Below are 27,610 nucleotides of genomic sequence, written 5' to 3'. Positions count from 1 at the left end.
AGGAGCTTTGCTTCTTCATAGGAAGCTTTATTTTGTTAGTCTACATGCACCAGTGTTTGTACGACACTGTATTCCTTCATAATACTGAAGAGCTGCTTCACGTATTGTGGCATGCAAGATAGCAAAATTAAATAGTCAGGGAGCTTTATTTAGTGTTCTTCATTTACAACTTGGTTTTACCTTTCTTCCTTAATCACACTGACATAGGATTCAGTGTTGTAGAGGCAGCTATTGAGTATCAGACAGACTAGACAGATCCCATTGCTGAGTCATCCAGCCTGGTGTAATCAAACAAAAATAGTAAGAACACTGTGTACACATCTACAAAATGATGTTTAAGTGCTGTGCTTATCTCCTGGAACAGCTCAAGGGTATTGCAGCTTTCTTTATAGAATGTATACCCGAAAAAAAAAAATTGATCTTAGACCGCTAGAGGTTTTGGGCCTACGTCTCTAAATGCCTGAGCATTTTCTGCTTCCACAGAAAGCAAAAACAATCTAGAAGGTGCTCAGCTGATGTGAAAACCAGTTTATATGGTTAGAGAGTTGTCATAAATAATGGCAGGAAGTAGCAGAATTCTGCACATTCTGTTCCTGAGGGTCTTGGGCAATAATGTAAAGAGAACAGAAACAAAGCAAAATTTTTGCTTTATCTTTTCTTCTATGGAAAACAAATCTTTTCCTCTCCTAGCAATGATCCGCTTCTGGATAAAATTGCCAGAGGATCTTATACTACTGGTTACTACAACAAGGTCACAGTAATTTTTGTTGATAACTGGCAGTCCTGTTATCACTTCTATTTTTGTTTGTATTACTTTGATCTTGTCTTCCCAATTCCTTCTCTTCTCTAACTTGAGCTTGCAGAGAGACTGTCAAATGCTTTGTAGGAGCAGTGTTGTAAAAACAGATGTGGGGATTTGGGCTCTCACGAGGTATTTTGAAGGGTTGGATGGTTTACATCAATTTCAATGGGACTGGGCTGCTACGTAGTTTCAAAAGCTCAGCATCAATGTGACCTTACTGCAAAGGGGTGCTGAAAAACAGGGCAGAGGGAAGATACTGCAGTCTTGTGAAATATGAAGTTTTACTGTTTATTAAATAAGTACTGTCAGTCATTGAGGTTCTCTTGTGTTTTTTCAGGCCAAACAAATAGAACTGCAGTTCGCTGTTGGTGAAGCTATTACCAGTGCTGCTGTAGGAACCAGCTCGGTGGCTGCACGTGATGCATGGACAGTCACAGAGGAGGAATATATCCCTCCTCCAGGTAGGCCATCGTAATACAGAAGGCTGGAATGAGAAACAAAATCTTACTGTTCTGGCTCAGCACTGGGCTGGTTCATAATAGTGGAAGTAAGAAATGCTTTGCATTTGTTAATGCAGTGCTCTGTGTTTTGCAATGCTGGGTTATTTATGCATCTTTTTACCGCTTCAAGTCCATCTAGTCAAAGGGTAGAATACTTTATTTCACTTGCTGTTTAAATAGCTTCTTGATGAAATCCCGTCACTTTGTCTCTTTGACACTTCATTTGTTTAATTTTTTCATTGTAGCTTCCAGCGTTGAATTAGTTTCAAATTTAACGCACAAATTTTAAACATTTTGAAGCCTGAATTGGAAAATAGGGTGGTAAGATTAAATTTCAAGTCTTTTTCCGGCAACTTGGATTGATGTGATTAATAAGACTTACATGAAGTTCACTGTTCTGCACATCTGTCTGACTCTGGGTAACCTGTTTATGGACTGAGATTCTGACCCCATTAAAATATGAGCATGATAAAAATGCTAGCTCCAAAATAGACAGATGTAAATATCAGCCTCAGCTTGGGAAACAGATGCTTAGCATTTTAAGTAAGAGTGATCTTAAACCTCAAGTGTATACAAACCTGACCACGTTTAGAACTCAGAGTTTGCATTTGCTTTTGAAATGTTGAGTCTTCCCAGCAATGAAATGTTGTCCAGTGAATCTTACATAGTCCAAATAGTGCTTCTTGGCCATATGTTCTGAAACACTTTAATGAAGGGTTAGGAAGCCGCTATTCAGTGTTTTTTTTTTTTTTTCCTTCCCAGGACAATTTTTTTTCCAGTGACTCTAGAGAAGGCTTTTCCTGAATAAGTAGAGGTGAAGATGTCACCTGAACACTCATGAGGCACTTGAGTACTTGTGTGCCGATTAGGTTTCCATTGCTTTTGCACATTATATTGAAATTAAAAATGAGTGTGGCTGTGTGTGGAGAGTGACAGCTCCTTCTTTCCCCTACCCCTTTTCTTTCATACAGATTTGAAAGTGAATGATGTGGTTCCCTGGGCTCTAGACCTTATTTTGAACAAGCACATTATCAGCCCCAATCCGCATGTAAGACAGGCAGCCTGCATCTGGCTTCTGTCAATGGTGAAGAAGCTGAGCACCCACAAAGCAATTAAGGTAAGAAATATGCCTTATTCCAACCACTGGTTCCTTTTCCCTGCTCTTGCTCCTCACTTCCTTTAAGTACCTTCTGTACCCTTCACTTCCATTTCCCCCTTTTCCCCGTGCTGCTTCAGTCCTTGCTGAGGTCCTTTGCGATGTGACTTGGCTTATGGTTCTAGGGGAGCATATTCGTTGGCTTATGAGTAGGGCTGTTTGCCACATTTGTAAACATCTGACTTACATTCAGGCCAGTCTGATGTTGGTATAAATAGCTGTTATAAGATGAAATGCTAGTATATCTTTCCTTGTGAAGAAGAGGTCATTTGCTTCAGAGTTTATCACAGCTCTGCTCTTAAGTCCTTCTTGAACTTAATATTTTTGGTGTGCTTTGATGAAACTTTATAGTTAGGGTGCTTGTCTGTGATGAGACTCTCAAATGTGAAAGGTCTTATGCAGAGATTTAATCAAGTACTCCCGACTAAAATGTCATCTCCCAGTACAGAGGTACTATAGTCTGTGATGGGGCCACGTAACCACTTTCTGGCAGTGCTCTGCAAGTAGTTGATAAAGAGCTTTGAGAAGATAGATACTTTGTAAATTAGTGTTCTGTGTAAACCTTGCCCTGTATTATGCTTGTCTAAATGATTAATCTTGCAGGAGGTAGCCAAAACCTCTAGTCTGGGCATGGAGGAAAGGTGTCTTCAAGTAGAGGACTGCCCAGTCTGGCTGTAAGCCAGATTTATGATCTGTGTGTTACTGACATGTATTAGATGACAAAAATAAAGTGTATAATCTGTAAATGGCATGGGAGCTGTAGAATCTGGGCCAGTAACTTAATGTTTTGTGAGCTGCCGTAAGGCTGTTGCTTGCCTCTGTGAATGGAAGATAGTTCTTATCTTAGGTGTAGCTCAGATAGGCAACTCCTCTGATATAATAACTTCTGTCTGTCTGTTAGAGACCTGCCTTGAGACCAGACGAAAGATGCAAAAGCTGAAATAGAAATAATGTCCTTTTTCTCATCTTTCAGTCTCATCTCAAGGATATTCAAGGTGCATTTGTTTCAATTCTGTCAGATAGTGATGGTAAGTACTATTGTATTTTAGGAGTTTTATCTTTTTGTAGGATCCTAACAGACTGGAGGGAATTGTTAACAGCCAGTCATGCACACACCCTCTGTCAGCCAAGGTTAAAAGATGTCTATAGAAGCATCCACATCTGGAATAAAAGGAATGCTTCCTTTTGTACTGTTACACGCAGAAACAAGAAGCAAAGCTTTTCTCTGTTCTCAGCTACTGTAGCAGAAATCTTTTCCTGCATTTGCCCCTGCAGACTGTAGTAACAAACTGTTCAATGCCTCTTCTCTGCGTTAGGCAGCATTGTGCATATTGATGGAGTTCCACATAGACAGGAACTCTCAGCCCTCTTTATAAAAAAAATCTCAAAAATCCACCCATGGCAGCTCGTGGAAGAGGTGGCATCTGATGGCCTAATTAGAGCTCATGGAAGTCAAAGAAGAGGATATTAGCATTACCTTCACTGGATTTTGTTCAGAGGCCAGCAGTGTTTCAACAGAGTATTTATAGCACTTTGGACACTCTCTGCTATTTCAAAGTGAGCAGTGACAATATTAACAAAAAGATATCACTTAATATTGTGGGGGTGAGGGAAGTGTGTGCTTTCAGAACAAATTACTGCTTCAGAATCCAGAGCCTGTCTCTTGCCAGAATAGATCGGCTCTAAATCGGACAACTGAACTGCAGCACAGAGCTCCCACTTCCTAGATTGTTACTTTAGTTGGATCTTGTTGGAATCTGTTTATTACTACCTACATGTTCTTCAACTTCTTAAAAATCTCTTGCAGAACTTAGTCAAGACATTGCTTCAAAAGGTCTTGGGCTGGTATATGAACTAGGAAGCGAACAGGATCAGCAAGAGCTAGTCACCACACTTGTTGATAACCTTATGACTGGGAAAAGGTATGGTAAGCTCAGAACATAGTAAGAGAGTACTTTGATCTGTGTGTCTGATGGGAACAGAAATGTACTTCTGTCTTGTGCAGAGAGAGAGATTATGTGGCAGGGGAAACCAATGTCCACATGGATGAATGAACTGGGATGTTTCTCAGTTTAGATTAGGGTTTGTTGTGACTAAAGTTACTCCAAATTTTATTCCATTTTGAGTTCAGCAAACCTTCTAAGTAATGATTTGTTCCTGTTCAAGCAGTTCAAGTTGGTTTTGATTTGGATGGATTCCCTATTTGCTACCTTGTGTGATTGCAAAGGTCAGTGGCCTTTTGCAACAACGTGTCTAAACAATGTGAGTGCCCCAGAACTGGGGATTTGCCTTGTGTCTGAAATGTATCTTTTGCTGAGGAAGTGTTAAGTCACTCATCTGTTTTAGTGACAAAGATGCTGGTCTTAAAAGACTGATGGCTAGTAATCATGTTGGATCAGTGCTGGAAATCCTACTCCTACAGCCTACTCCTGGCTAACCCAGTGTGGGTGTGGCACTGTGAATGGCAAAAATCTATGATAGGAGTGTGGGGGGCTCTAGTGGTACAAAAAGGAAGAGATGAATAGAAACTAGTTTTTTTTTTTTTTTTCTTTTAAAGTAGGGATGTGCTCTCTTTGTACGTATCTGTGTTTTAACTTTTGCTTTCTCATTGCACAGCAAAACCCTATCTTTCCGCAGCTTCTCCTTAATAATACATATGGTAAGGGTTAATGAGATTCCTAGCAGTGTGTGTGGTTTTGCACACCTGTATGTTTTTTTGCAGGACTGGAACCTAAAGAACAGTAGGTTACTGAATTAATAGAGAAAAACAAATTCACATGTTCTATAGTGTGCAGTCCATTCTCAGAGAGGATTTGGCAAAGCTAATACTGGATCTCTTTTAACACCAGAGCCAAACATGAGGTGACTGGAGAAACTGTGGTGTTTCAGGGTGGCCTGAGCAAAACTCCAGATGGGTAAGTTTACTGGCAGTCTCAATGTCAGCACACATCCTGAAACGGTGTTCCCTTTCATACAGATCAAGTCCATGAGCAGTCATCACTGCTTGTTTTCTAAATTACCTGAACTGTTTTCTTGCAGCACAGATAAAATACTTCTCTCTGTTCACTTTAGGCTGTGATTTGACTATAGCTGCAGATATTAGGGCACTTCCGTAGCTAAAAATAGTGATAACTTTCCTTCTGTTTTCCAAAGTCAAGGTCTTTCTACGTACAAGGAGCTTTGTTCACTGGCTAGTGATCTTAATCAGCCAGATCTAGTGTACAAATTCATGAACCTGGCCAACCATCATGCCATGTGGAATTCTCGGAAGGTAATTTGTTGTTTTCATACCCCTTCTGTTCCCTCTGTCAACTCTGAAAACAAACCGCATTTCTCTAACTCTGCCTGTATGGGCCATGTATAACTGCCTGTGGAGGCTTTTCTGTGTTGATACTTTGGTTTCAGATCTAATGCAAGTTCACCAGTCTAAGAAGCAGCTTTAAGATTACTTGAAATTCTTGCAACAAAATGTTGCTATTACACTGTTCAAATCATCCTACATTCCATTTTGAATCTACTGTGATCATTTCCTATTGCTTCTGGGAATGTTTAGAGGCCAGGTCCTGGTGTGTTCACACAGTAAATTAGTATTTTAAAAATTGGGTGAATTTTCAGATGCAAGAAAAAATGAGCTTTCTTACATAAGAAGTCAGAGCACTAAGTAATCAGGAGCAAGCGGTTAGAAGCCCAGTTCCCAAGACACCAGTTTAACCACTGTTGTCCAAATAGCGTCCTTTTTTTAACTTATCAGATGGCTCAAGTCTTTTTTAAGCTGCTGGAATCTTTTCCAAAACCAATATACTATTGCATCCATTTCCTGCAAAAATGTAGCATCATAAATTTTAAAATTTGTGTACGATTGCAGATATCTAACTTGGGGCCAGCCTTTTTTTTCATTGGTTTTATTTTCTAAGTGTACAARAACTTGTTTTGTTTCTGTAATCAAGCAGTGCACTTTTCATGCAAGATCCTGGTAGGCTATATCTTCTATATTGTAGCGTTCATTCGCCCTACCTGAGATTTTGAGTTTCTGGCARTGACACTTAGTGCAAAAAGCAAATCTCAGTTTTAACTTTTGTCCAAAGTCTAACAAGTCAGCTTGTCTCTTAAGACTTCCCTCTCTCTGCATTGGGACTCCAAGAGGCATAGTGTGCAGCTGAGTCCCTCCTAATTATACAGGATTTCACAAGCCAGGGTGTGTCAGGAAAATCCACTCAGCAAGTATAGGATGAGCTTCAACTTTTGAATGAACTGTAGAATGTCTAATTTGGAAGGAATATCTGGAGGTCTGTGGTCTGACCCTTCGTGCAAGGCAGTCAGTTACAGGGCTACTCTCTTTTCCTTGCACTTTCTGCAGCCTCTCAGTCCTCACAACAATGGTGGTCACTGGAAGTAAAGGTAGAATTTGTCTTTTTTAGTCTTCATTTTCTAGACTGTGACCCAGAAAGTACATCCTGTTCTGTGAATCCCTAAAGTGGGATTTGAGTGGCAGCTCTGACACTGCAAGTCAGGCAGTGTGGATGAAGTCCCTAGAGGCAATCTTTGTGCTGCTGCCACTGAGCAATTCCTCTTGTGTTATCCTGCCAATTCCCATAGGATTCCATGGGCAAGTATTTATCCCATTGCGTTAACAGTGGGGCCTTGTTGTAGAAAAAGATATAAATGAATGTTTGAATTTAAAGCAACTATGGACACTTGCAAAATAATAATTCCCAGAACTTAGAGAATGTGCATTTTACTTTTTTACTTTTAATTTTTGAGTTTCTAAATTATTCCTAAAGTATCCAATTCTTCTAAATGCAGATGAGTTGTAGGGAACCAGTGGTTGGCTCTTACTAGTCTCTTAAACTATTTTTGTAAAAACCTACTCAAATCCAAGTCTTAATTCTCTACCACCTCTTTTGCAAAAGGTATCAAACAAGACGTCTTGAAATAAGAAAGGGAAATATGAGAGCAGTATATTCTTCTCTGTGTGATAGTATGTTTGAAATTACTGTGGCACTGTAGCACTGACTAGGGCTAATTCTGGTATCACTTTAACCCTTTAAGTCTCTTTTATCTTAGTACCTAAACTGTCAGTGAGCTTTGCTACTGACTGTGGTGTGCCCAGGAACAACACTAGAGTGACTAGATTGTTTCTATTTAAGTTCTTTTGTCATTTCAGGGAGCAGCTTTTGGTTTCAATGTGATAGCTACCAAGGCAGGAGAACAGCTGGCTCCGTTTTTGCCCCAACTTCTTCCACGGCTCTACCGTTACCAGTTTGACCCCAACCTTGGCATTCGACAGGCAATGACCAGCATATGGAACGCCTTGGTCACTGACAAGTCAATGGTGAGCGAATATCAAGYCTTACTAGAGTGCAAAAGTTATGGACTTGCTGTTAGCCTCACAGAGATTGTCATGGGAAGGTAGTATCTACTTTACCTAGTGAAAGGAAGGGTTTTGCAGAAAGGGATGAGACATTGTCCTGCAGRGCAAGAGATGCTGGAATCAAAGGACAAGGTGGAGGATGTGCAGAAACTTTGTGTTGCCTCTTGTATGTGACAGGATATTCCAGAGCTTTTTTGTGTAGCTGATGTTCAAGCTTAATAACTTAATACTGAGCTGAAAGTGGAGTCTTCTGCACTTGTGATAATGATTATGAGCAGTTTCTTAGAAATCTTTATAGCTGAAGATGCTGTTTCCAGAGCAGGACCATCTAAATCTGTTTTTTCAGGTGTTAGGTGGGAAGAAGCTCATGGGAAGAAGCTGTCCCATCAGTTTGAGAACAGTTGCTCCAATACAAGTTTCAGGAATAAGTGGTTTTCAGGACTTTCCCTTCCTCTGGCTTTGAAAAGTCTGGAACTGAATTTGCAAATCTTCTTTCCTAGCAAGGCCAATCTTAGCATGAAGTCCTTGACTCTGATTCCTCATCAAAGAGCAACTGCTTTTCTTATGAGATACATCATTTGCTACTGCTTCTAAACCCTTCTGCTGAAAAAGAACTGAAAGGACCATAGTCTTTCAATGTATTCTCTCACACTCTGAGCTTGAAGCAGTAGAGAGAAAGGCACTTCTAAAACAGAGACAGAATAAGCTTGTGCAGGGTCAGCTTTGATGTGACTGGTAACTCAAAAGCATGTTGTTCAAAATGCCTTTCTTCCTTATGGTGCAGGACTGGGACATGTCATCCATACCTGTTTTATGATTATACTCTTTTCTCCTAATAGGTTGATAAGTATATGAAGGAAATTCTTGAAGACTTAATCAGCAGCCTAACCAGCAATCTGTGGAGGATCAGAGAATCCAGGTATTGCTTGGAAAAGTTTTTTTTTTTTTTTTTTTTTTTTTTTTTTTTTAAAAAAAAAAAAAATTGGGAAATAAAAAAATAAAAGGATTTCTTTGAAAAATTTTTTTTTTTTTTTTTTTTTTTTTTTTTTTTTTTTTNTTTTTTTTTTTTTTTTTTTTTAAAAAAAAAAAAAACACGTATCACGTATCACCTCCTGCCCAGTCCTGCAGTCTGCACTTGAAGTGCAATACAGTCCTGAAGCTATTTATTTCACTGAAACTAAAGATTTTTTTACTGCGTGCAACTTGAATGTAATATGAAACAACATCCCCTGAGGGAGGAGTTTTCTGGTCATAAAGTTCTTGGCTATCTTTGAACCCAAAGAATTGCTAATGTTGCAGTTAGAATTGATGTGGCTGCATATGTACTTACTTGGCAGTAGGATGCCTTTTAGTATGACGTTGTTCATGGTTTGTTTGTTTTAGTTTATAGTTATGCTGTATTGAAAATATTTGTTCTAATCTTAGTTGCAGATTTTAGACTGTTGTGCTTTTCTTATGTGCTTTACAGAAAATAAATCTGAAACAGTATCATAACTGGATATTTGTGTTAGCTGGAATTTCCATTAGAATGACTTTCTGGATTTCACCTGTCTGGCTGAATGTTTTTTTTTCTCTTCTAAAAGAGGCTTTCTTATAGCAGTAGGTTTATGGTTTGGTGAAAATAAGGAATGTAAAATGCATTTCTCAGGGTTTTTTAAAACCATTTACTCTTATATTAAAAAAAAATCTGTTTATGTATACCTGAGATCAAATAAATACACCACTTAATGGAAATAAAATTTTCTTATTTGCAGTTGTCTAGCACTGAATGACTTACTAAGAGGAAGACCTTTGGATGATATTATAGACAAACTTCCAGAGATCTGGGAAATCTTGTTTAGAGTGCAAGATGACATTAAGGTAAAAGAAGTGATAATTCAGCAGAAACTGCCAACAAAATCAGACTCACGTATTTTAAGAGGTTAAATGATCACTGAAAAGAGATTCTCTGAGAAGCCAAGTTGAAGCCAATTAGTTTTGGTTGTTAAGCAGACTACAAGCTCAGGCCTCTTATAGTTTGCCTTTCCTTGCCCTTTAAGTCCTAGTTTTCATCCTTAACATGTTTGTTCTTGCACATTCAGCACTTTCCTGGATATGAAAGAATTCTTAAGTATATGCTTAACTGTAAGGACAGAAGTATTTATTTTGGACTGTCTGTGTTGTTAAAAGCATTGCAGGAATGAAATCGGAGTCCTTAGGTCCTTCCAGGTTTGAACCATGTTCTCCCTGGAATCAGACTTTCCAGCTCAAGCTTAAGCAGTGCTGAGCCATTTGTAAAGCACACTGTATACAACACAGCTGCTTCCATATTAGTAAATTTAGTGTACATAAATGTTCCTGAGCACAGAAGCCAGCTGGCACAGAACATCCTGATGCTGTGCTAGTAAAATATATTACCCTCCAAAACAGAGCAGCTGCCTGTAGACTGCCTATAGGGAAAAGTCCCTGGGACAGTAATTTCTGAATTTTACCTGGAAATGGCTTGGGATAGTGTACTTGGGGCAAACTAGAATTGTGCTCAGAGCCGTCTAAGAAGGCAGCAGTCTAGGGGACTATGTTCTAGCATTTAGGAATATTACTAACTTTGCCTTAATTCATCAGTACAGATAAAGTTAGTCTGGTGACTGGATGTTGTTGCTGTCACGTGCTGCTAAACCAGCACAGATTTTGGTGTTTGCTTTTAGTCTCTTTCTGATCCTTAGATATTCAGTAAAGTAAAGCACCACTAAGCAAAAAGCAGTTTACCGAGACAAAGTATACACAAAGGATTATGTACTTCCTTTTGTAGTAGAAGGCTGTGTAGTTCTTGGACTGGAGGAGGGAGCAGGGAGGATAACCAAAAATAACGCCGCAGAGGCAAATGTAAATGAAAGTGAGGACAGCCTCATTGTGTCAGGCAGCACTTTTAATGGATTGGGCATTGAACAGACCTCATACTAGGTGGGCTAAAGACTAGACTTGTTTAGAAGGTATTGTGTGTTAGCCATGAATGTAGTTTTGTCAGTACTATCTGTCTATAAATTAGAACTGTTACACAGAAGATCTAACAATGTTAACAATGGATTATTGACTTTTTTTTTTTAGGAGTCTGTACGAAAAGCAGCAGAACTAGCTCTAAAAACAATAAGTAAGGTAAAAATATAACTTCAAAGTTTGTGCATGGAGAGGTTGGTGTTTGTGGTATCAGATAATCATTCACTTCCATCTCTGCAGAAGTGACATTTCTGTTGTCTTGAAAAGATTTCTGGTATGAGATGCAGTGATGAACAGAACAATCCACTAGAAAGCATTTGTAATAGGCTTGACCCCATACACTTCTGTACTTTTGGTATTGGTGGAGTTCTGGTGCTTGAGGCAACTCTGATGTTACATTCTGTGCAATCCCAAGAGGGAGATACTGAATTCTTGATGTGCTTTTATGGGTCCTTGATGTCCTTATTTTTTCTGCTGGGCATGAGATTTAAGGACACTTTATATAAACTGGAACAGAGTGCAGTTAACCAAACACAGTGGAACCTCACTGATCTGAAACTCAGTAATCCAGTCTGGACTGTTTTCTCTGATGCTGTTGCCACCGCAAGATTTTTTGGGTGTAGTACACACATTGCTTCATGTTTTGTTTGGTATTCCTCTGAAAAAGTTATTTCAGTGGAAACAAACATATCTGAAGAGCTGTGTTTGAAGTCACAGTTTTGGCAATACATGCTGTATGAAATGTCAGTTGCAGAAGTGGTGATCCAGTTCCAAAACATTGCCGCTGATATCAATCTGTTCTGATCTGAGCCGGGCAGCTCTGCCTTGAACAGTTGAATCCATGTGGCTGAGACAGGCTGTCTCTCACCTGGAAGGTCACGTGGTCCATCTCTTGATCAAGTTGTGAATCAGTTTCTCTTATCTGTTTGGTCTGAATTTGCCTTCTTGGGAAGCTGACCATAGCTGTGAAGTTCCTTTTAGGAACTTGGCTCAATGTTTTGATGATTCTTGGAGAAGAGAATGATGGTGTAGCTGAATTTGGCTGTGAGAGGTTCCTGTATTTGCTATGACTTTTTTCTGTCTGACAGAAGGTACTTTAATGTAATATGAGAGAGGAGTTTGGATATGCATGCAACACTGATTCTCATCTCTCGCCAGGTCTGTGTGAAAATGTGTGATCCATCTAAAGGAGCAGCAGGTCAGAAGACCATAGCTGTATTGCTCCCTTGCCTCTTAGACAAAGGAATAGTAAGCACAGTCACTGAAGTCCGATCTCTCAGGTTAGTTTTGCATGGGTCTGGTAAATTAGCTGGTGATGAGCACACGGTTTGTCGTGAGGGAACCCAGTTTATTTGTTTGAATCACAGAATGTGCTTTGTGTTTTTAAGTCAGAAGTTCTTCCCCCAAACAGCTGTTCTTTTCCTTTTCTTACTGTGTTCAAACAGCAGTGCTGAGAACCTCAGCTCTCTCTCCAGAAAGTCTGGTTTAAAAAAAAAAAAAAAAAAAAGGCAGCAAGGTTAACTAGTCTTAAATTTTTACCTTGTAGTATCTGACCTCTTTGCAAATGCCCGGATTTGAATCTCAGCAGGAAATTCTCTTGGCTTTATACAATTGGTAAACTGATCTGCAAGGAGACTTCTGTGCTTAAGGCTCTCCTTCATTCTGTAAATGGAAGAGTCATGTCTTATTTCACAACTGGTTCTGAGTAACAGCAGTTCAAATTCCAGAGGTCACTTGGTAATACAGTTCAAATAAGTTTTATATTATGTAACAGTTTGAGGTCCCTTGACATTTAGGATCTTTATATGCTTGTCAATTTGCAACCTTGCTTATAACTTCCTTTACTTGATGGACAGAAAGCTGCAAGATTCAGACCTGAAGTATAACTGGTCCGTGCAAAAATAATTTTCTCTTATTGAACATGATTATTCAGGAATTATAAAATACTTCCAACAAATCAGTATGTATTTCTTGAATCGTTTCATTCCTCTTGAATGTTTGGAAATGCTGTCAAAACACTGCGGCCGGAGAGATGCAGTTAGTCTGAACCTAAATAGTGAGATTTGAACAGATTGTTGTAATTTTGTTTTTCTTGGGTAGAGACTTATTTCTGAGGTGACTTTGCCTGAAACTACTTTAAAACATGAAGAAATGTTATTTCTTCTTGCATCTTTCTCTTTGGCCACTCCCTTTGTTACATTCTTGCCAAACTAAGCAATTTCTGTGCCAAGAATAGTTCCCATGCAGGCTCAGGAGTCTAGATATGATCTTGCTTAAGCAGAAAAATATACAGTGACTTCTGTTTTCAAGAAAATCTGTCCTTGTGTAATGGACATCTAAATTGTTTTTTTCTGTTGGTACTGAATTGGAGCAAAAAGATTTTTCAGCTAAGTCTGTAGGTTTTGATGGTGACCTTCTCTTTGCTCTCCTTACAGCATTAACACTCTTGTGAAGATCAGTAAAAGTGCTGGGTCTCTGCTGAAACCTCATACACCAAAACTTATCCCAGCCCTGCTGGAGTCCTTGAGTGTGCTGGAGCCTCAGGTTCTCAATTATTTGAGTCTTTGTGCAACAGATCAGGAGAAAGTAAGTGCAATTATTATGGAAAAGTATCAGCAGAGGGGAGAGACAAAGATTTTTAGAGCTTCATATGTTCACTCTGTAGGCATGTACAGAAAAAAGCAAATATAGCTCAGAAATGTTCAAAAGGTGTGAGAAGAATAGTCACTTTAAAAGTCACTGAAAAATTTCTTTTACAATTCTGTAAAAAGTGAGGTATAGTCGTTGGAATATGACTGGATGAATTGTTTTATGGGGAGGCTCAAGAATTTTTTTCTTTTTACATTACACATCCATGTATTTCAGAAAATTAAGAGCAATAGCAGTAAGAACTGTTGCCAAATACCAATTGAGCTCCAAACACAACTATGGAAGAAGTGAAGAGTTGGTCTGTAATTATTATTTGTACTGCACCTGTATTATCAAACTTTGCTCTGTTCTTCCAAGGGATTTAGCTGCAGGACTTCTTATAATATAAATTAGAAGATATGCATTAGCAGTATGGGCTGGAGTGAGGTGTTCTCACTATTGCATCCTTTAAGCTGTTAAAAGATGTTAAAGATGTTAATCGGTTGCGGTTTCCTAGGAAAGGGACTGAAATCCGCCTCAGAAGCAAAATGAGCTAACTTCATTTTTTTTGTTCTCATTTGTTTTCATTTTCATGATGGCAGGAGTGTGCGATTCAGCTCCTGTGCACCTACAACTTCCATCCCTCTGTAGAAGGGAAACATTCATGGTCTGTAGGAGTAATGGTGCCTTGTTTTCATATGTCTGAAACGGGTTCTGGTTTAAATTTGTGAGAAAGTTAGCTGTAACTCATGTTGACATTTCCACTGACTTCAGGTTGACTTTTGTCCTTGATCGTCTTCCTATTTTATTTAGACTGCAATGGATAGTGCCCGACTTAGTGCTGTGAAGTCATCTCCCATGATGGAAACGATTAACATGGTAAGTAATTCAGGAGGGTTCCTGTTTATTGTTTCCTGTAGGATAGCAGGAATCAAAGTAAAGCCTTAACCAGATTCCTCTTCAAACCCTATTTTATTGTCACATCTCCCTGTTGATGTCTGTCCATCTTTCAGATACTGAGTTTTCTCACCCTGCCCGTGCAGCTTGTCCCTCACATCAGTTGTAAATGAGTGACTCCATTTGGAGTTGTTTCTCCACCTGAGAACCCGCCTTATCTGAAGAACAGGGCATCTTTCAAGTGCTCTTCTCTGGATAACCCAGCTGGTTCTGAGTTATGCTAGCTGCCACTTCTCATCTTTGGCCCTGTTACTCCACAAAAAATAATAATAAAGCCATTGTTCTTAGGACAGGTGCTGTTCAGGCCTTGGTTCCTAGTGCCTTAGACATCACCACTTGAGTCTTGCCAGTGTTTCACATGGTGACTTTTGAGAAAACTCCGATTTCACTGAAAATCCTGTCAGCAGCTAGTACTTGGCACTGTAGTTTTCTGCCAGTGGTGGGGTTGCTGATGTCCAGACTGTACTGCAGAGCTCACAGCTATGTGTAAGAACCTGTCCTTTACCTTTCCCCTTTTCAGCAGCCAGCGACATGGGAACAGGTGTGATGTGTAAGCACCTGAGCATTTCTGGGTGAAGCACAGCCACAAGAGCAGTTCTTCATTTCCTGTACTTACAGAAAAGTAACAGCAAAAGCCCTTCCATGTCTAACAGGATTTGGAGCTGCTAGGACTCCCTGTGCCAGAGGGAGCTGTGTTTTGGTATCACATGGAGAGCTCTCTATAAATAGTCTGTAAAGCACGTGTGGGTGAAAGGCTCTGTGTAAAAATGTCCTCACTAACCTGCTGCAGGCCAGAGCAGCTGCTGCTGTCCCTCGTGCTGGCCATACCTCTCCTGCTCCCAGCCACAGGGGACAGATGTGCTGCCCTGACCATCACTGCTTGAGATTTCCCATGGAAGGGGAGAGATTTTACAGTTCCTTAGAGCAGCATGAAGATGTTCTGGTTCACAAGCACCCTCCCCTCTATTCTTGTACATCTGGGGACTGCCTGGGAGATGGGAGTAGATTACAACCTCTGGGTTATAATCTATTTCCTTCTCCTTTTGCCTTACCAGTGCAGGAGGGGGATGTAGCAGGAGAGCTGACTTCAGAGGGTTAGCTTAGAAGGAGTTACCTTCACCTGATGTATAATCTTTGGCTTTGCTAGAGAATGGAGCTCCAGTCTGCAGGTAGTACTACACAGATGGCTGGTAATCTGAGGCTTTTTGTTTTGCCCACTAGCATCTTTGGTACAGGAGATTAGAAACCATACCGATAACATTTCTGCTGTACATTATTTCATTTTTTTCCATTTGTTTGCCTCGACCTGTTTAAAAACAGTCTGAGTAGTTTCACTTCAACTACGTTAGGTTACTGCAGTCAGAAACAGGAAATGTTGGGTTTTGTCCTAAAACTTCTGCACCTCTGCATCTCTGCTTTTCCTCCCCCCAAAAAGGAGTTTTTGCTAGTGTATTACTTCACTTTTCTAGAAAGGTGAAATATGTCCATTCCAACAAGGCAACTGCTGAATTTCAGCAGATCATCCGGCAGAGAAGTGAGACAAGGGAAGTGGCACGTCGTATAAGCTACCTCATGGTCCCCTTCTTACCACACAAACTCTCACAACAAACACTAGCACGCAGAAATAGAGGTAGCCCACAACTGGAAGCAGATTAGCTTTTGTGTTTCAGCTTTACCATTTTTTCTGTCCTTTGGCTTTCTCTAGAGCTTACAGTACTTGGATGCATCCATCCTAGGTGAGCTGGTTCCTCGGCTCTGCGAACTGATCAAAAGTGGAGTAGGCCTTGGCACAAAGGTATGCCTGTGATTTTAATGAATTGCTTGGAAATGGAAAGGGAAAAACAATGAAGTTTCAAGTTAAATATGTTTCCTTTCACTTTCTCTTTTGAAGTGACAGCTTAACTCATTCAGACTATAGTTATTTTAGACCTGAGTCTCAGTTCATCTGCATTACATGCTGTTTTTTACACTTGTGCCACATCAACCTTCTCTTGGCTACATGCCTGTTCTGAGACAGATTCCCAGGAAGCAGCATGCAGAATGTTTTCCTTGATGTCTCTGAATCACCCAAGACCATCCGTCCTGAGTGTGGTCCTGATAGATTTTTACTCCTAATTCAATTCTTATAATTCATTTGTTATAAACTATTCAGCCACTTCTAACACTGACTCTGTTTATATCTACGCAGAAGGTGGGTTGATCTAGAGTATCACACAAGGGCATCTAGCACCACAGCAAGTATTAATAGTAGTACCAGGGGCTAATGTTGCTTTTTCTTGTATTTGTTTCCCCTTGTAATCTTCCAGGGAGGCTGTGCCAGTGTAATTGTGTCATTAACCACACAATGTCCCCAGGATTTAACACCTTATTCAGGTAAGACTCACTTCTAGCATAAAGCATTAAAGTGGATTTTGTTGTTCTTTTATAGGTAGCATTTCCTCCCCGTTGGCTCCTCATTTCACAGTAATGATCTTTGTGTGTATTTCTCTCAGAGCTGTTTGAAGCTGCCTTGTGCATGCTTTGGGGGTAAATCATTGTAATGGTAAATGCCTCCATCAAACTTGAAGGAACCGAGGGAAAAGCTGAGGGAATTCCCTAGCACACCGTAAGACATACAGGCTGAAATCTCTCTTTAGATCTTACTGGAAGAGGCTAGCAATGCCTGTGCTGGTGCAGTGTTGTAATAAGCGCATGTCCTTCAACTTGTGCTACCCAGCAGGGAATGCACTTCTGACCCAGTGTATAAAACCATTTTTTGTGGCTTTCTCAATGTGTCAACCTTTGTTTAAAAGCATAAGCCAGGATACCTATTGCTTGTCCCATTCCAATGGGTGGATCATTTAAAAATAAGTACGTGTAAGAAATTTGCTTTCTSTCAACACTAACGGAGCTATTCTGTCATGGGCAGGAAGGTCCTCACTCTTACACCTTAGTTCTTGTATTTGGATTTAGTTGACAAACAGTGTAATCTTAGTCTCTTCCTTATAGAGAAGATCCTCTTTCTGTTGCAAAACAAGTACAGCTGAAAACACTGATCAGCTAGGGATGCCCATATCAGAGGAATGTCACTGGTTGAGGTGTGCAGACTGAGGTTTCTTGCCACTATGAGCTATGTTATGATGTGCACTTATTAAGGACCAGACAGACCCAGCAAACATGAGAAAAGAGCATGTATAAATGCATAAGTCTGTTAAAATGCAGGCTGTTAGTTCTTGTCACAGCAATAAAAACCTGTTGCAGACAAAGCGAAGTCTGGGTTCCCTCTTCCAACAGGCAAACTTATGAGTGCTCTGCTCAGTGKCTTGGCTGATCGTAACAGTGTGGTACAGAAGTCTTTTGCCTTTGCTATGGGGCATCTAGTCCGGGTGAGTAGGGATTAAAGATGATTTTAATTATTATCTTTTTATTTATTTTTTAACAAGTGCTTGAATGATTTGAATCTCTTCCCTTTTACAGACTTCCCGGGACAGTAGCACTGAGAAATTGCTGCACAAACTGGGCAGTTGGTACATGGAGAAGGAAGGTATGTGGCTTTGTGAATATTTAGTTATGGCGTATGGTGCAGAAAAGAGAGGTCATGGCAGAAACTGGTAAAGAAATATTTCTGTATTGCAATGTTTAGTTTTGCTAGCTGAAGAACTCTCATGTATCAGTATGCAATTCTGTGCTTTTCCTCTACTTCTCAAGAGGCCGACCAAGCTATGAAATGAAAATCTTGCCTCCCAATCACCACACAATGTGATTGTTTTGCTTCTTCAGAGCCTGTTTACAGAACAAGCTGTGCATTAACTGTGCATGCTATTGGACGCTACAGCCCAGATGTAGTGAAGAACCATGCCAAACACATCTTGCCATTGGCTTTTCTTGGCATGCACGAGGTCTCTGATGAAGAGAAAGGAGAGAAAGAAGATTCTACTCTGTGGACTGAAGTTTGGCAGGAAAATGTGCCTGGTAAGTTGCTGAAAGGGAGGCAGAAACTTTCTGTGGCATGTAGGGTATGAAGCACATATGAAGTATGTCCTGGAAATTCACTTTGGAAATACAGAATATTCATGGCAAGAACTTTTAGAAACCTATTTACATTTTCTTCCTTGCTAAAGACTTCTTATGTGAGGATACGCAAACACAATGGGTATAAGTATTTTAAAATAGAGGCACTTAATGTCACTGTAATACAGGCCATATCCTGCTGCAAGTAGCCAGACATGTCTGGAAATGTTGGCAGCAGCCTTAAAAGGGAGCACACTCTGAGGTTTTAGGGGACTTTGACCTCTCCCTTGCCATGTTTTCTGTCGAAGAGAAAGATGTGAATGCATAGTGAAATGGCTTTGCTAGTTCCTTCTCTGACCCCAGAGAAGGGATCTGGTCCCCAGACATCAGATTGCTTCCCTGGGAGTGGAAAAGGAGCTTCCGGAAAAGGTTACCAGTGATCTGTTCTTATAAAAAGGTTGTATTTACTCAGAAAAGGAGTAAAACAATTGCCAGTTTCTGTAGAATGAGGGACATGCTAGAGATTTTCTTCAGGTGCTTTAGAAGCACCTAGAAAACAGAACCCATCTTCAGTCAGCCTTGGAGGAATTCTTTGCCTGTGGAAGGGCCTACTGATACATTTTTTTTCTGGCCAAATAAAAAAATAGAAAAAAAGAAAAAGAAAAAAAAGAAAGAAAGGAAATCTGACTGCTATAGGTCCGTTTTGTTTTGTGTGGKTTTTTTTGGTGTGTTTATTTTTCTGTAAGATCAGGGTTTTATTCCTTTTTGTGGTAAGATTGCAGTTTTCCTCTGTTTGTCCTGCAGGTACTCAGGGTGGTATCAGACTGTACATGCAGGAGTTGATACTCATTACCCAGAAAGCGTTGCAGTCCCAGTCTTGGAAGATGAAAGCACAAGGAGCAGCTGCCATGGCATCAATTGCCAAACAGACAGGTTCTCTGGTACCGCCGCACCTAGGAATAGTGYTGTCTGCCTTACTGCAAGGCCTGCCAGGGAGAACATGGACTGGAAAGGTAAAATATAGTTTGGTGCTAAAGGACTGATTTGAGCACCAGCATTCAGTCCCTGAGGCAGAAGATGCAGTGTTCTGGGCTGCAGAGGAGAGCAGATGGGAACTCTAACCTAGGAAGCCTGGCTTTTGCCCTGTGTTTAGTGGAAATAAAAATGCCAGGAAGCATAAGCATGGGGTGTAGTTTAGATTGCTTTGAGAGCTGGATTGTCATCTAGCCTTGAAGAGGGCTACCTTGCACTCAGAAGCAGTGCAAGGCCCCTTTGCACTCCCAATCAGCATAGCTGAAAAATCAAGACTGATTCAGAATAAAGGAGAAAACAGCAACATGTCCAAAGTGGCAGGAGGAAAACATTCCTTCTCTTGTCTGGTGTCAGGGGCATATTTCCTCACAACCTCACAGGAGAGTGCAGAGTATATTACTGTGGAACAGTGCTGTGCCGTTTGGCGAGGGAATGTTTCTCAGTGTTTTATTAATTTGCTGTTTTACTGATTGCAGGAGGAGCTGCTAAAGGCCATTGCCAGTATTGTCTCCACATGCAAGTAAGTGCTTTGAAAAAGACGATACCTTCAGGGTGAGATCCCAGAAAGGAGGTTCTTTGCCCTAGCTGGTGCTAGGGAGACTGCCTCCTCCAGCAAGGAGGCAAGAAGTAGTATAAAGTTGTTAACACTGCCTTGGTATCCCATCAGGAAGCGAGTTGTCCCTCTCTGCTCGTGTTGTCTACGAGGGTGACTGATGAGGAATGGGAACAGCAAAAGATGCTGTGGATGGACTTATGGGGCTGAATGGTAGAATTAGGGCAAGGAGGAGGAGGATGAAAGGCCAGAATTGCTAAGAAGAAAGAGCAAGAGGAGGAAGACTGGTGAGGTGGGAGAGTGCATTGAAAGTATGTGAGGAAGAATGGGAAAGAAAAGTGGGGGAGAACAGATGTAGTAAAAGTGCTCCAGAATTTAAGTTTACTTATAGCTGTTGGTAGACTGCCCTGTGCCTGAGCATGGGGATTGCTTGCTGTCTGTGGGAAAAGCTATGTTTGGGATGTGATTAATGGGGGTCTGAATCTCTGTGCTCCTTGTGTTTCAGTGCAGAGCTGCAGATGACTGTGCCTGGCCAGCCCACTGTCAGTGAGGTTGTCCAGGCTGTTCTGAAAGAGTGTCGGAAAGAGAACCTGAAGTATAAGATGGTGGCGCTGCGCTGTGTGGCTTCGGTGCTGCAGGCAACAAAGGAAGACCGGTTCCAGGAGCTGGCAGATATCATCTTTCCCATGATAAAGAAGGTGACAGTCCAGCTTCTTGGGCTTTCCCTCTTTCAAAACAAAACACCCAAGCAGTGACAAACCAGCTGATGGTGTTAGATGCACATCTTCAGTTTTCTATGCTTCTGTCCGGAAGGAGAAGCTGATGGGAGGAATACCCCACACTCAACCAGGTCTTAGGTGGGGTTTGATACCAGATTGTTGGTGAACCCTGGGAGGGTTACAACTACTACCTAAATTCTGAATTAGCTTCTGAATTAGCCCAATTGCTCTCTAAGCAGATTCCTTTCTGTGGTGTCAAGTGCTGCATTAAGATTTGATTCCCCGTCTGCTCTGGAGACAGCAGGAGACTCTTAGAAAGCTGTTAGTTAGTCTGCTTCCATTGAGTATCTGCTGTGCTCTGCAGATCAGACATTCACAACAGAGGGAGCTGTTTGAATGCAAGAATAGAGGCTGGTGTGCACTTCTGTAGGTAGCCAGTAGTGTCAGAGCTGCTAGTGGCCAAGGAGTCCTGTGCTGTGTGACCTGAGGATSCTGAACATGTAAAAGATCGGTGTGCACTAACTGCAAGGGAAGACTAAGCTGAACTCTTTGGCTAGCCTGCCCTCATCACTGTCAAACATGCCTTCCCCTATGGCCTCCACAGAACTCCGAAAGCATGGGCACAGGTTCACTAAAGCACGATGAAGACGATGAGGACCTGAGGGAGAAAGAGATGCAGATGGAGTCCCTAATCTGTGCCTTCGAGAGTCTAGGTAAAGCCTGGCCCAGGAGCCCAGAGACACAGCGTAAGTCAGCAGAGTGAACWCTCTTGAATCATGCTATCTTCCCCTAAAAATAAAAACAGAGTAGAGGGAAACCTTAATCATGTGGAAGAATGGGGAGGAGCTGTAGGATTTCACTGCCTACAGCTTGCAGCATGCTCTCAGGTCTTCAGTGAGAAAGCTGCCCCAAAATCTTTCCCACAGAGTAGCCCATCCTTGGGTAAACTCCTTTCTGTTCACTTCATGGAACTATTCTGAGTTTGTAGAGACATGATGAAACCTTTAGGACATTGTCCTCTAAAGCAGGGTGCCTGATGTGGCCCACTTATCAAAAGCCTCATTCTGCTGATTACATTTACTTTGCATCAAAGCTGGTTACAAGGTGAAGGAACTACATAGATTTGAAAAATCAGGCTGCTTTTATTTAACATGTCAGAATGTACTGTGTAGCTATTCATTTTGCAGTATTTGTTAATGAGAAGGTTGCCCTGCCTAGATGGGTGAGGGGTTTTAGGGTCACTTGTTAGAAGATGTGGCTTCATGTCACTTGGAATACAGTACAGGAAGCACTTGAGATAGAGCAAGAAACATTTCTTTCTGCTTTTCTTCTGTGTAACCTAATGATGTCCTTACTTCTCTGTAGGTTGCTATCGACAAGAATTTTGCAAGTTAATGTGTGAGCGTCTGAAACTCAGTACGTGGAAAGTGCAGCTTGGAGTGCTACAGGCGATGAATGCCTACTTTCAAGGGTAATTCTTCTAACTGCACTCTGGCTTGATGTATGTTTTCTTTGGCACTTCAAGCTGTTTTGTGAAATTGTGGCAGACGTGGTGATGTGGCAATGATAGTTATTGTTTTCTGAGAGGAAGCTGAGCAGATATGCAGAAAGGCTTCTGTTCACAATGACACAGGGTGTCTGACAGCATTTTTGTGTTTGGCAGGTTATTGCTGTTCAATGACGAGCACTCAGACCCTGTGGCTTTGACAGGAATATTGTTGGAGACGTGCTCATCTATCACCTATTCTTTAGGTAAATGGACTTTTCCCTGTTTGTGGTYGATGATGAATTGCTTGTTAATACATTCTTCTTCTGAAGGCTAGCTGGCAGAGAAAGGATAAACATGGTCTGTCAGAGATAATACCTCATCCTCCTTTGCATTGTGCAGTGATTATTTTGATTTTGCAGTAGCAATATTTTTCTGCTCCCCAAGTTCAGACTTCTTGGGTAAATTGCTTTGGAAATACCCAAAACTTGCTCAGGCAGCCAAAGCATGTAGCTCCAAGACTTTGAGCCAGTTTGTGCTCTCTCTGAGAGCATATACAGGTTCCACAGTGCTCCCTACACAGTGCTGACAGTCCTGGGGTCAGTTACTGAGGCAGTCTTCCTGCTTTTCCTGCTATGACTGTGACAGTGCCAAAAATTGCTGCATACCCACATGCATCTCTTGTCTCTGGTGCCATAAGAGCACCTGTGTTACAAGTAGCTACAGATTCAGAGGCCTTTCATGGGAAGATAAGACTACAGATCCAGAGGCCTTTCATGGAAAGATAGGACAGTTGAGTTTCTTTTAACTATTAAGCTTGCAATGGAGTGAGGTATTTACAAAATTGCAGGTCTGGACACCAAAACTTTCAAAGACTAGCCTGGTGCTTGGTTGTATAGGGTTTATATACCCTCACTTAGTGCTTCTTACTGAAATCTGGATGGTTTATAGCCATTACAATTTATCAAAAGCAAAGTCAAAATGCACAGAAATTTTGTGATCATGCTGCAGTTATGCCAATGTTTTGCTTTCAATATAAGGAACAGTAGTGCTGCGGGCATGCAGAGACCATGTGCAAGGCTTAATGTTAAACTATTTGCTCACTCTTTACTACTCATAAATATGACTAATTGGGAGCACTACAGCCCAAAGTAACTCTGAGCAGTGGAAAAAAAGGCTGTCTTGAGACCACAGTGGTTACTATTCTTTGTGCAGTTAGTGTGCATTTGTTTCTGAATGTTCTTTTTTTCCCTTAGAAAACAAAAACTACACATCCATAAGAACAGAAGCTTTGTCTGTGATACAGCTGCTGTTCACCAAACTGAATGGTGAGGATCTTCACATCTTTCCACATGGGAAAGTTAGTGTTTGGGAAAGGCGATACATGGCTGTATGACCTGGAAACATGGAGAGGTGGCATTACTGCCAATTTGCCCAACTGGACGGTGGCACTGTGTGCATGTAGTTATGGAAAGGTGGTTGGGGTGTGGAGTTTTGTGGTTGGGGACTGGGAAAACTTAGGGCTTGAAGCAACTGTGGATAAAGTCAAGGTCTAAAGTCCTATTAATAACCCCACCTGGGTGGGGAAGAGTTCCTGCAAGGAGGGTTTCAGAGAGAGCGCATACGACTGAGTTAGATTGGCTGTTTCCAACCGTTCACGTTTTGTAAGGTCAGATTTTGCATTATGTTGAGGCTTCATAGAGAGGAGAGCTTTTGTTTGTGCAGAAAAGATTTTTACTCTTCCTGTGCCAAACCTAACTCCTCCTTGTCAATTTAGAGCTTCAGCTTTTGCAGAAGTGACCTGAGAGAATAAATCTGTTTAGGTCTTCGTAGCATAAATGTGCAGTTGCTCTGTAGCAGGCATTCCTTTGGATATCTGTTTTGCCCTGCATATTTCCTTTATTCTAGCAGAAAATGGTTCTCATTCCTCTTGCRTAACACAAAGCAACTGTGAAGCGAAATTTTTGCATGCTCCAGATCTACAGAATACAGTTCAGCTTGGTCTAAATGGGCACAGCTCCCTGTGCAGGAGATGGCGCCTATACCAGTGTGCCCAGTGGAGGCTGTCTCTTTGGTAGCCTTCTCCTCAAGCAATATGGCTTGAAAGCGTAATGTGGAGCAGTCCAGTCTGTCCAGGGATGGAGAAAGTGTGTTGGGTTTTTTGACATTCTAGTATTCAAGTCCAGTATCTCTCTCTGTTTATCTACACAGAAGCTAAACAGTGGGAAAGCCTGACACCAGAAAGCAGAAGCCACCTCATTTGTTCGTTGTCCACAATGGCATCAGATAGCAGACCCGAGCTACGAGAGAAGGCATTTACATTGAAGAAAACACTTGAAAATCTTGACTAAGTTGTAAAGACAAACTATGAAGTGCCATGTAAAACAAAAAGTGCAGTGGTCTGAAAACTGAGTGGGGAAATGAAGGTTACTCTGTAGCACGCATCATTCTTGGCCAAAATAAAAATTGCCTTAAATTCTGTTCCCCATTAATGTTATTTTTACTCTTTTAAGCTACTGGTTAGTTATTGTTATATCTGTAAATACCTCTGATCTGCCCTAGAATGCTCGCAAGTGTGCAACATAAAGCGTTCAATATGCATTTTTTTCTTTAAATAGGCAAAAAGAATGTTATTCAGATCCCCTTTGTTCCTCAAAGAAGTTGTTGAAAACCCACCAGCACTGGGAAGTGAAAGGCATATTTGATTTTCACTTTGTGTGTGGATATGTATTACTTGGTGTCTAAATACTGAATCTTTCTGACTCTACAACATAATTAGTTTCTTTTATCTGTAAAAAGTGAAAGCTGCCTCTGCTGAAGTCTTTTTTTTTTTTTTTAAGAAAAAAATGATGGGGCTTTGCAGAGACACGGTTTCAGTGGACAGATCTACTTCTGCTTGTCCTGTCTGCTCCTCCCTTGCAGCCCATCTGCCCTTGGGTTATGAAAGGCAGAGTACTGTAACTTCTCTCCCTCTTTCTCTAACCTCAAAATGGGCAGTCTGAGACTTCCCCAGATAGCACTCTTGGCTTCCCAGTCTTTAAATGAGGACATTTTTCCTCGAAAGGATGCACAAGAGAGCACTTTACTGAACTGTATGGGACAAGTGGTTTGGGTCTTGTTGGAGCCCGGGTGGAACACTGCTCTTCTCAAAATTGTTTTGCATGGACACTCCTCAACTGCTGGAAAAAGTTAAGGAGTCTTTTCTAGGTATTTTTTTGAAGAGTGCTTGGAGTTTGCAATGAAACATTTTCTTAATAGTAGTAACTTTTTTTTTTTTTTTTTTTTTCCCTCCTCTCCTCTCTCTCCATGCTTGTAACCCTGTTCTTGCTTTGGAAATCTGTAATGATTTAGACTTGTCAGTAGATGTAACAAACTGAGTCATGTGTCATTTCACAGCAGCCCAATTCATGCTGGTTTCTAGCAAATACATTTTAATTTGCATTTAAGAAGAAAAAACATATTTGCATTAACTTGGAGTGCTGCCTGTCCCTTTTTTCCTCTCCTCAGACAAAAGACAAGACCTGACCACTATAACAACAGACTTTTAATAGTGTAAAGTTAMCCCTGTACCATAATCTGACCCATGTATACAGCTTTTTTTGGAGGTGAATTGCTGATGGTGAATTGCTGGTGGTGAAATAAGATGTTTAGTGTTGAGAATATTATGTCCATAGCTTTCAGCAGAAAAAGGTTTGTTTCTTTTCTGATGGTTTCCCTCAAATTTGATGTTAGGCACAGAGTTATTCTGGTAATGTTACCTTTCCTCCATGCCTGTTTAGAATTAGGTATACAGTACCTACTTTTCCCTCAGATGCCATTTCCCATTCAGTGTTTCTAGTACTGTAATTATTTAGATGTCTGATTTTTATTCATGGATGGGAAGAATGTAAATTTGTGCACATCTGGTAAGAAATTTCTGCAAAAATGGGCAGATCTGTCCCACTGTGGCACTTCTGTAGCAGAAACCTCAGCATCATATACTAGATACAATGCATCATGTACTAGAAGTGGTCAGCAAGCAACCTTTTGGTGCTGAGAGATGGTGCTATAATATTTTGATTTACACCTTGTTGCAGGGAGCTGTTTTTTGTTTACATGCAGTTTGAACTGTTAAGCACAGTTGTAAATTTTAATCTTACTGGGGAAAATCAGTTTATGGTATCTTTAAAATCTTGGTCATCATGACATGTAGTGTCATGAGTGCTCAGTTTTTGTATTAGATCAATATTACCAGTGATGCTTTGCTGTAGCAGTTTGACTTGTTTTTTGTTTTGTTTTGTTTTTTTGGTATTGGTCAACATTGCAGTTACAGAAAAGCAAGACTCTTCGAGTCTCTGGTAATTTGATTTGTCACTGTGGACTGGAGTATTCAGAGGCAATGCCTAATATGGTCAAATGACTATGAATAGAATAACTCTAATAGTGGTCAATAGCAACTTGTATTTCTCTACTGGGGATTTAAAMTGTATCAAAGAGCATATTCTGGGAAATCTAAAACCAGCTGAATTAACAGCTCTGGCTGAGATTGTTAGGAAGATTAGAGATGGTATGATAGGTTTCTCTGAATCACAAAGCAATATGTTTTTTTCATAATTACAGGATAGATTCAGAGATTCTCTGAAGGATGTGCCTATACACAAAACCTACCTGCAAGAGTTAATTCAGCCAGAGGTCTGATTTCCACCCCCTCTTATTTGTAAACTTGACAAGATTAAAAAAAAAATGTGGCCTTCTTAGAGTTTTTCCTCTAAAAGTGATTGCACTATGTAAAACACACACTGTACTACTTTGCCCTGTGTGGGTGTTTCCTGTGCTGCTGCAATGCTGCTTTGTACACCTGGAGTGAGGTGTGCAGATTTGACACTAGCACTCCTAACCTACAAGCTGTTGCTTAAATGGATGTACATTCAGAAAAGTTTTCTAATGTTGCAAGTTCTCCATCAAATTCCCTGCAATCTGTACTTGGCTGTTGAAGTATGTAAATGGACTGATTGAAAGAAAACCCTCTTGCTTACCAAAAAGGTAAAAAATAAATAAAGATGCATGACCTGTTCTTGGAAGTAACTGGTGATTTTTTTTTTTTCTTGTGAATATTTCTAGTTTCAATATTTCTTGTATTTCTCTATTCTAAATTCAAAGCAAGCCTGTGTGTTATGCTCTAAGCTGACCTAGCTGGTGTTGGTGTTTGTACTTCATGATGAATACCTCAGGCCACTAATTTAAAGGAAGCAGTACTCTGGTGAGGTCCTCACTTTGGTGAGGACCAACAGTGCAAAGTGGTTTGTAAGCTGACAGCTCAGTCTCTTTCAACCTAGCAGGTTGTATTCAAGGGAAGATGAGGGTTTAAAACCGAAAATATTTAAATAATAGCTATTGTTCAAGAATGTAACAATTCTAAACTATTTCAGTCAAGGAAATTCATTCATATCCCTGCCTTCTTCTC

The 27,610-nt window shown here is 40.7% G+C and overlaps 1 protein-coding gene across 5 annotated transcripts in view; it reads left to right on the top strand.

Moving 5' to 3' along the window:
• Positions 1-27,227, top strand: part of ECPAS (Ecm29 proteasome adaptor and scaffold) — a 64,990-nt gene extending 37,763 nt beyond the window's left edge. For 3 of the 5 annotated variants that reach the window (XM_085307878.1, XM_085307877.1, XM_085307880.1), the window contains exons 24-49: positions 1,140-1,263; positions 2,274-2,419; positions 3,432-3,486; positions 4,266-4,380; positions 5,308-5,373; positions 5,612-5,729; positions 7,623-7,790; positions 8,669-8,748; positions 9,584-9,689; positions 10,914-10,961; positions 11,961-12,082; positions 13,238-13,388; positions 14,244-14,309; positions 16,093-16,182; positions 16,694-16,760; positions 17,661-17,752; positions 17,844-17,910; positions 18,147-18,338; positions 19,182-19,390; positions 19,886-19,929; positions 20,468-20,660; positions 21,286-21,427; positions 22,047-22,152; positions 22,345-22,433; positions 23,424-23,495; positions 24,379-27,227. In XM_085307878.1, coding sequence (XP_085164004.1) covers positions 1,140-1,263; positions 2,274-2,419; positions 3,432-3,486; positions 4,266-4,380; positions 5,308-5,373; positions 5,612-5,729; positions 7,623-7,790; positions 8,669-8,748; positions 9,584-9,689; positions 10,914-10,961; positions 11,961-12,082; positions 13,238-13,388; positions 14,244-14,309; positions 16,093-16,182; positions 16,694-16,760; positions 17,661-17,752; positions 17,844-17,910; positions 18,147-18,338; positions 19,182-19,390; positions 19,886-19,929; positions 20,468-20,660; positions 21,286-21,427; positions 22,047-22,152; positions 22,345-22,433; positions 23,424-23,495; positions 24,379-24,518 — 2,868 coding nt within the window. In that variant the 3' untranslated portion in view covers positions 24,519-27,227. The other 2 variants (XM_085307879.1, XM_085307881.1) reach the window with 2 other exon arrangements.
• Positions 27,228-27,610: the final 383 nt, after the last annotated feature.

Source organism: Rhea americana, unplaced genomic scaffold, assembly GCF_003343005.1.
Source record: "Rhea americana isolate MKP2758 unplaced genomic scaffold, rheAme1 scaffold_267, whole genome shotgun sequence".
Taxonomy (NCBI): domain Eukaryota; kingdom Metazoa; phylum Chordata; class Aves; order Rheiformes; family Rheidae; genus Rhea; species Rhea americana.
Note: the sequence above shows the minus strand (reverse complement) of the source record. Positions and strands in the feature narration are given on the sequence as shown.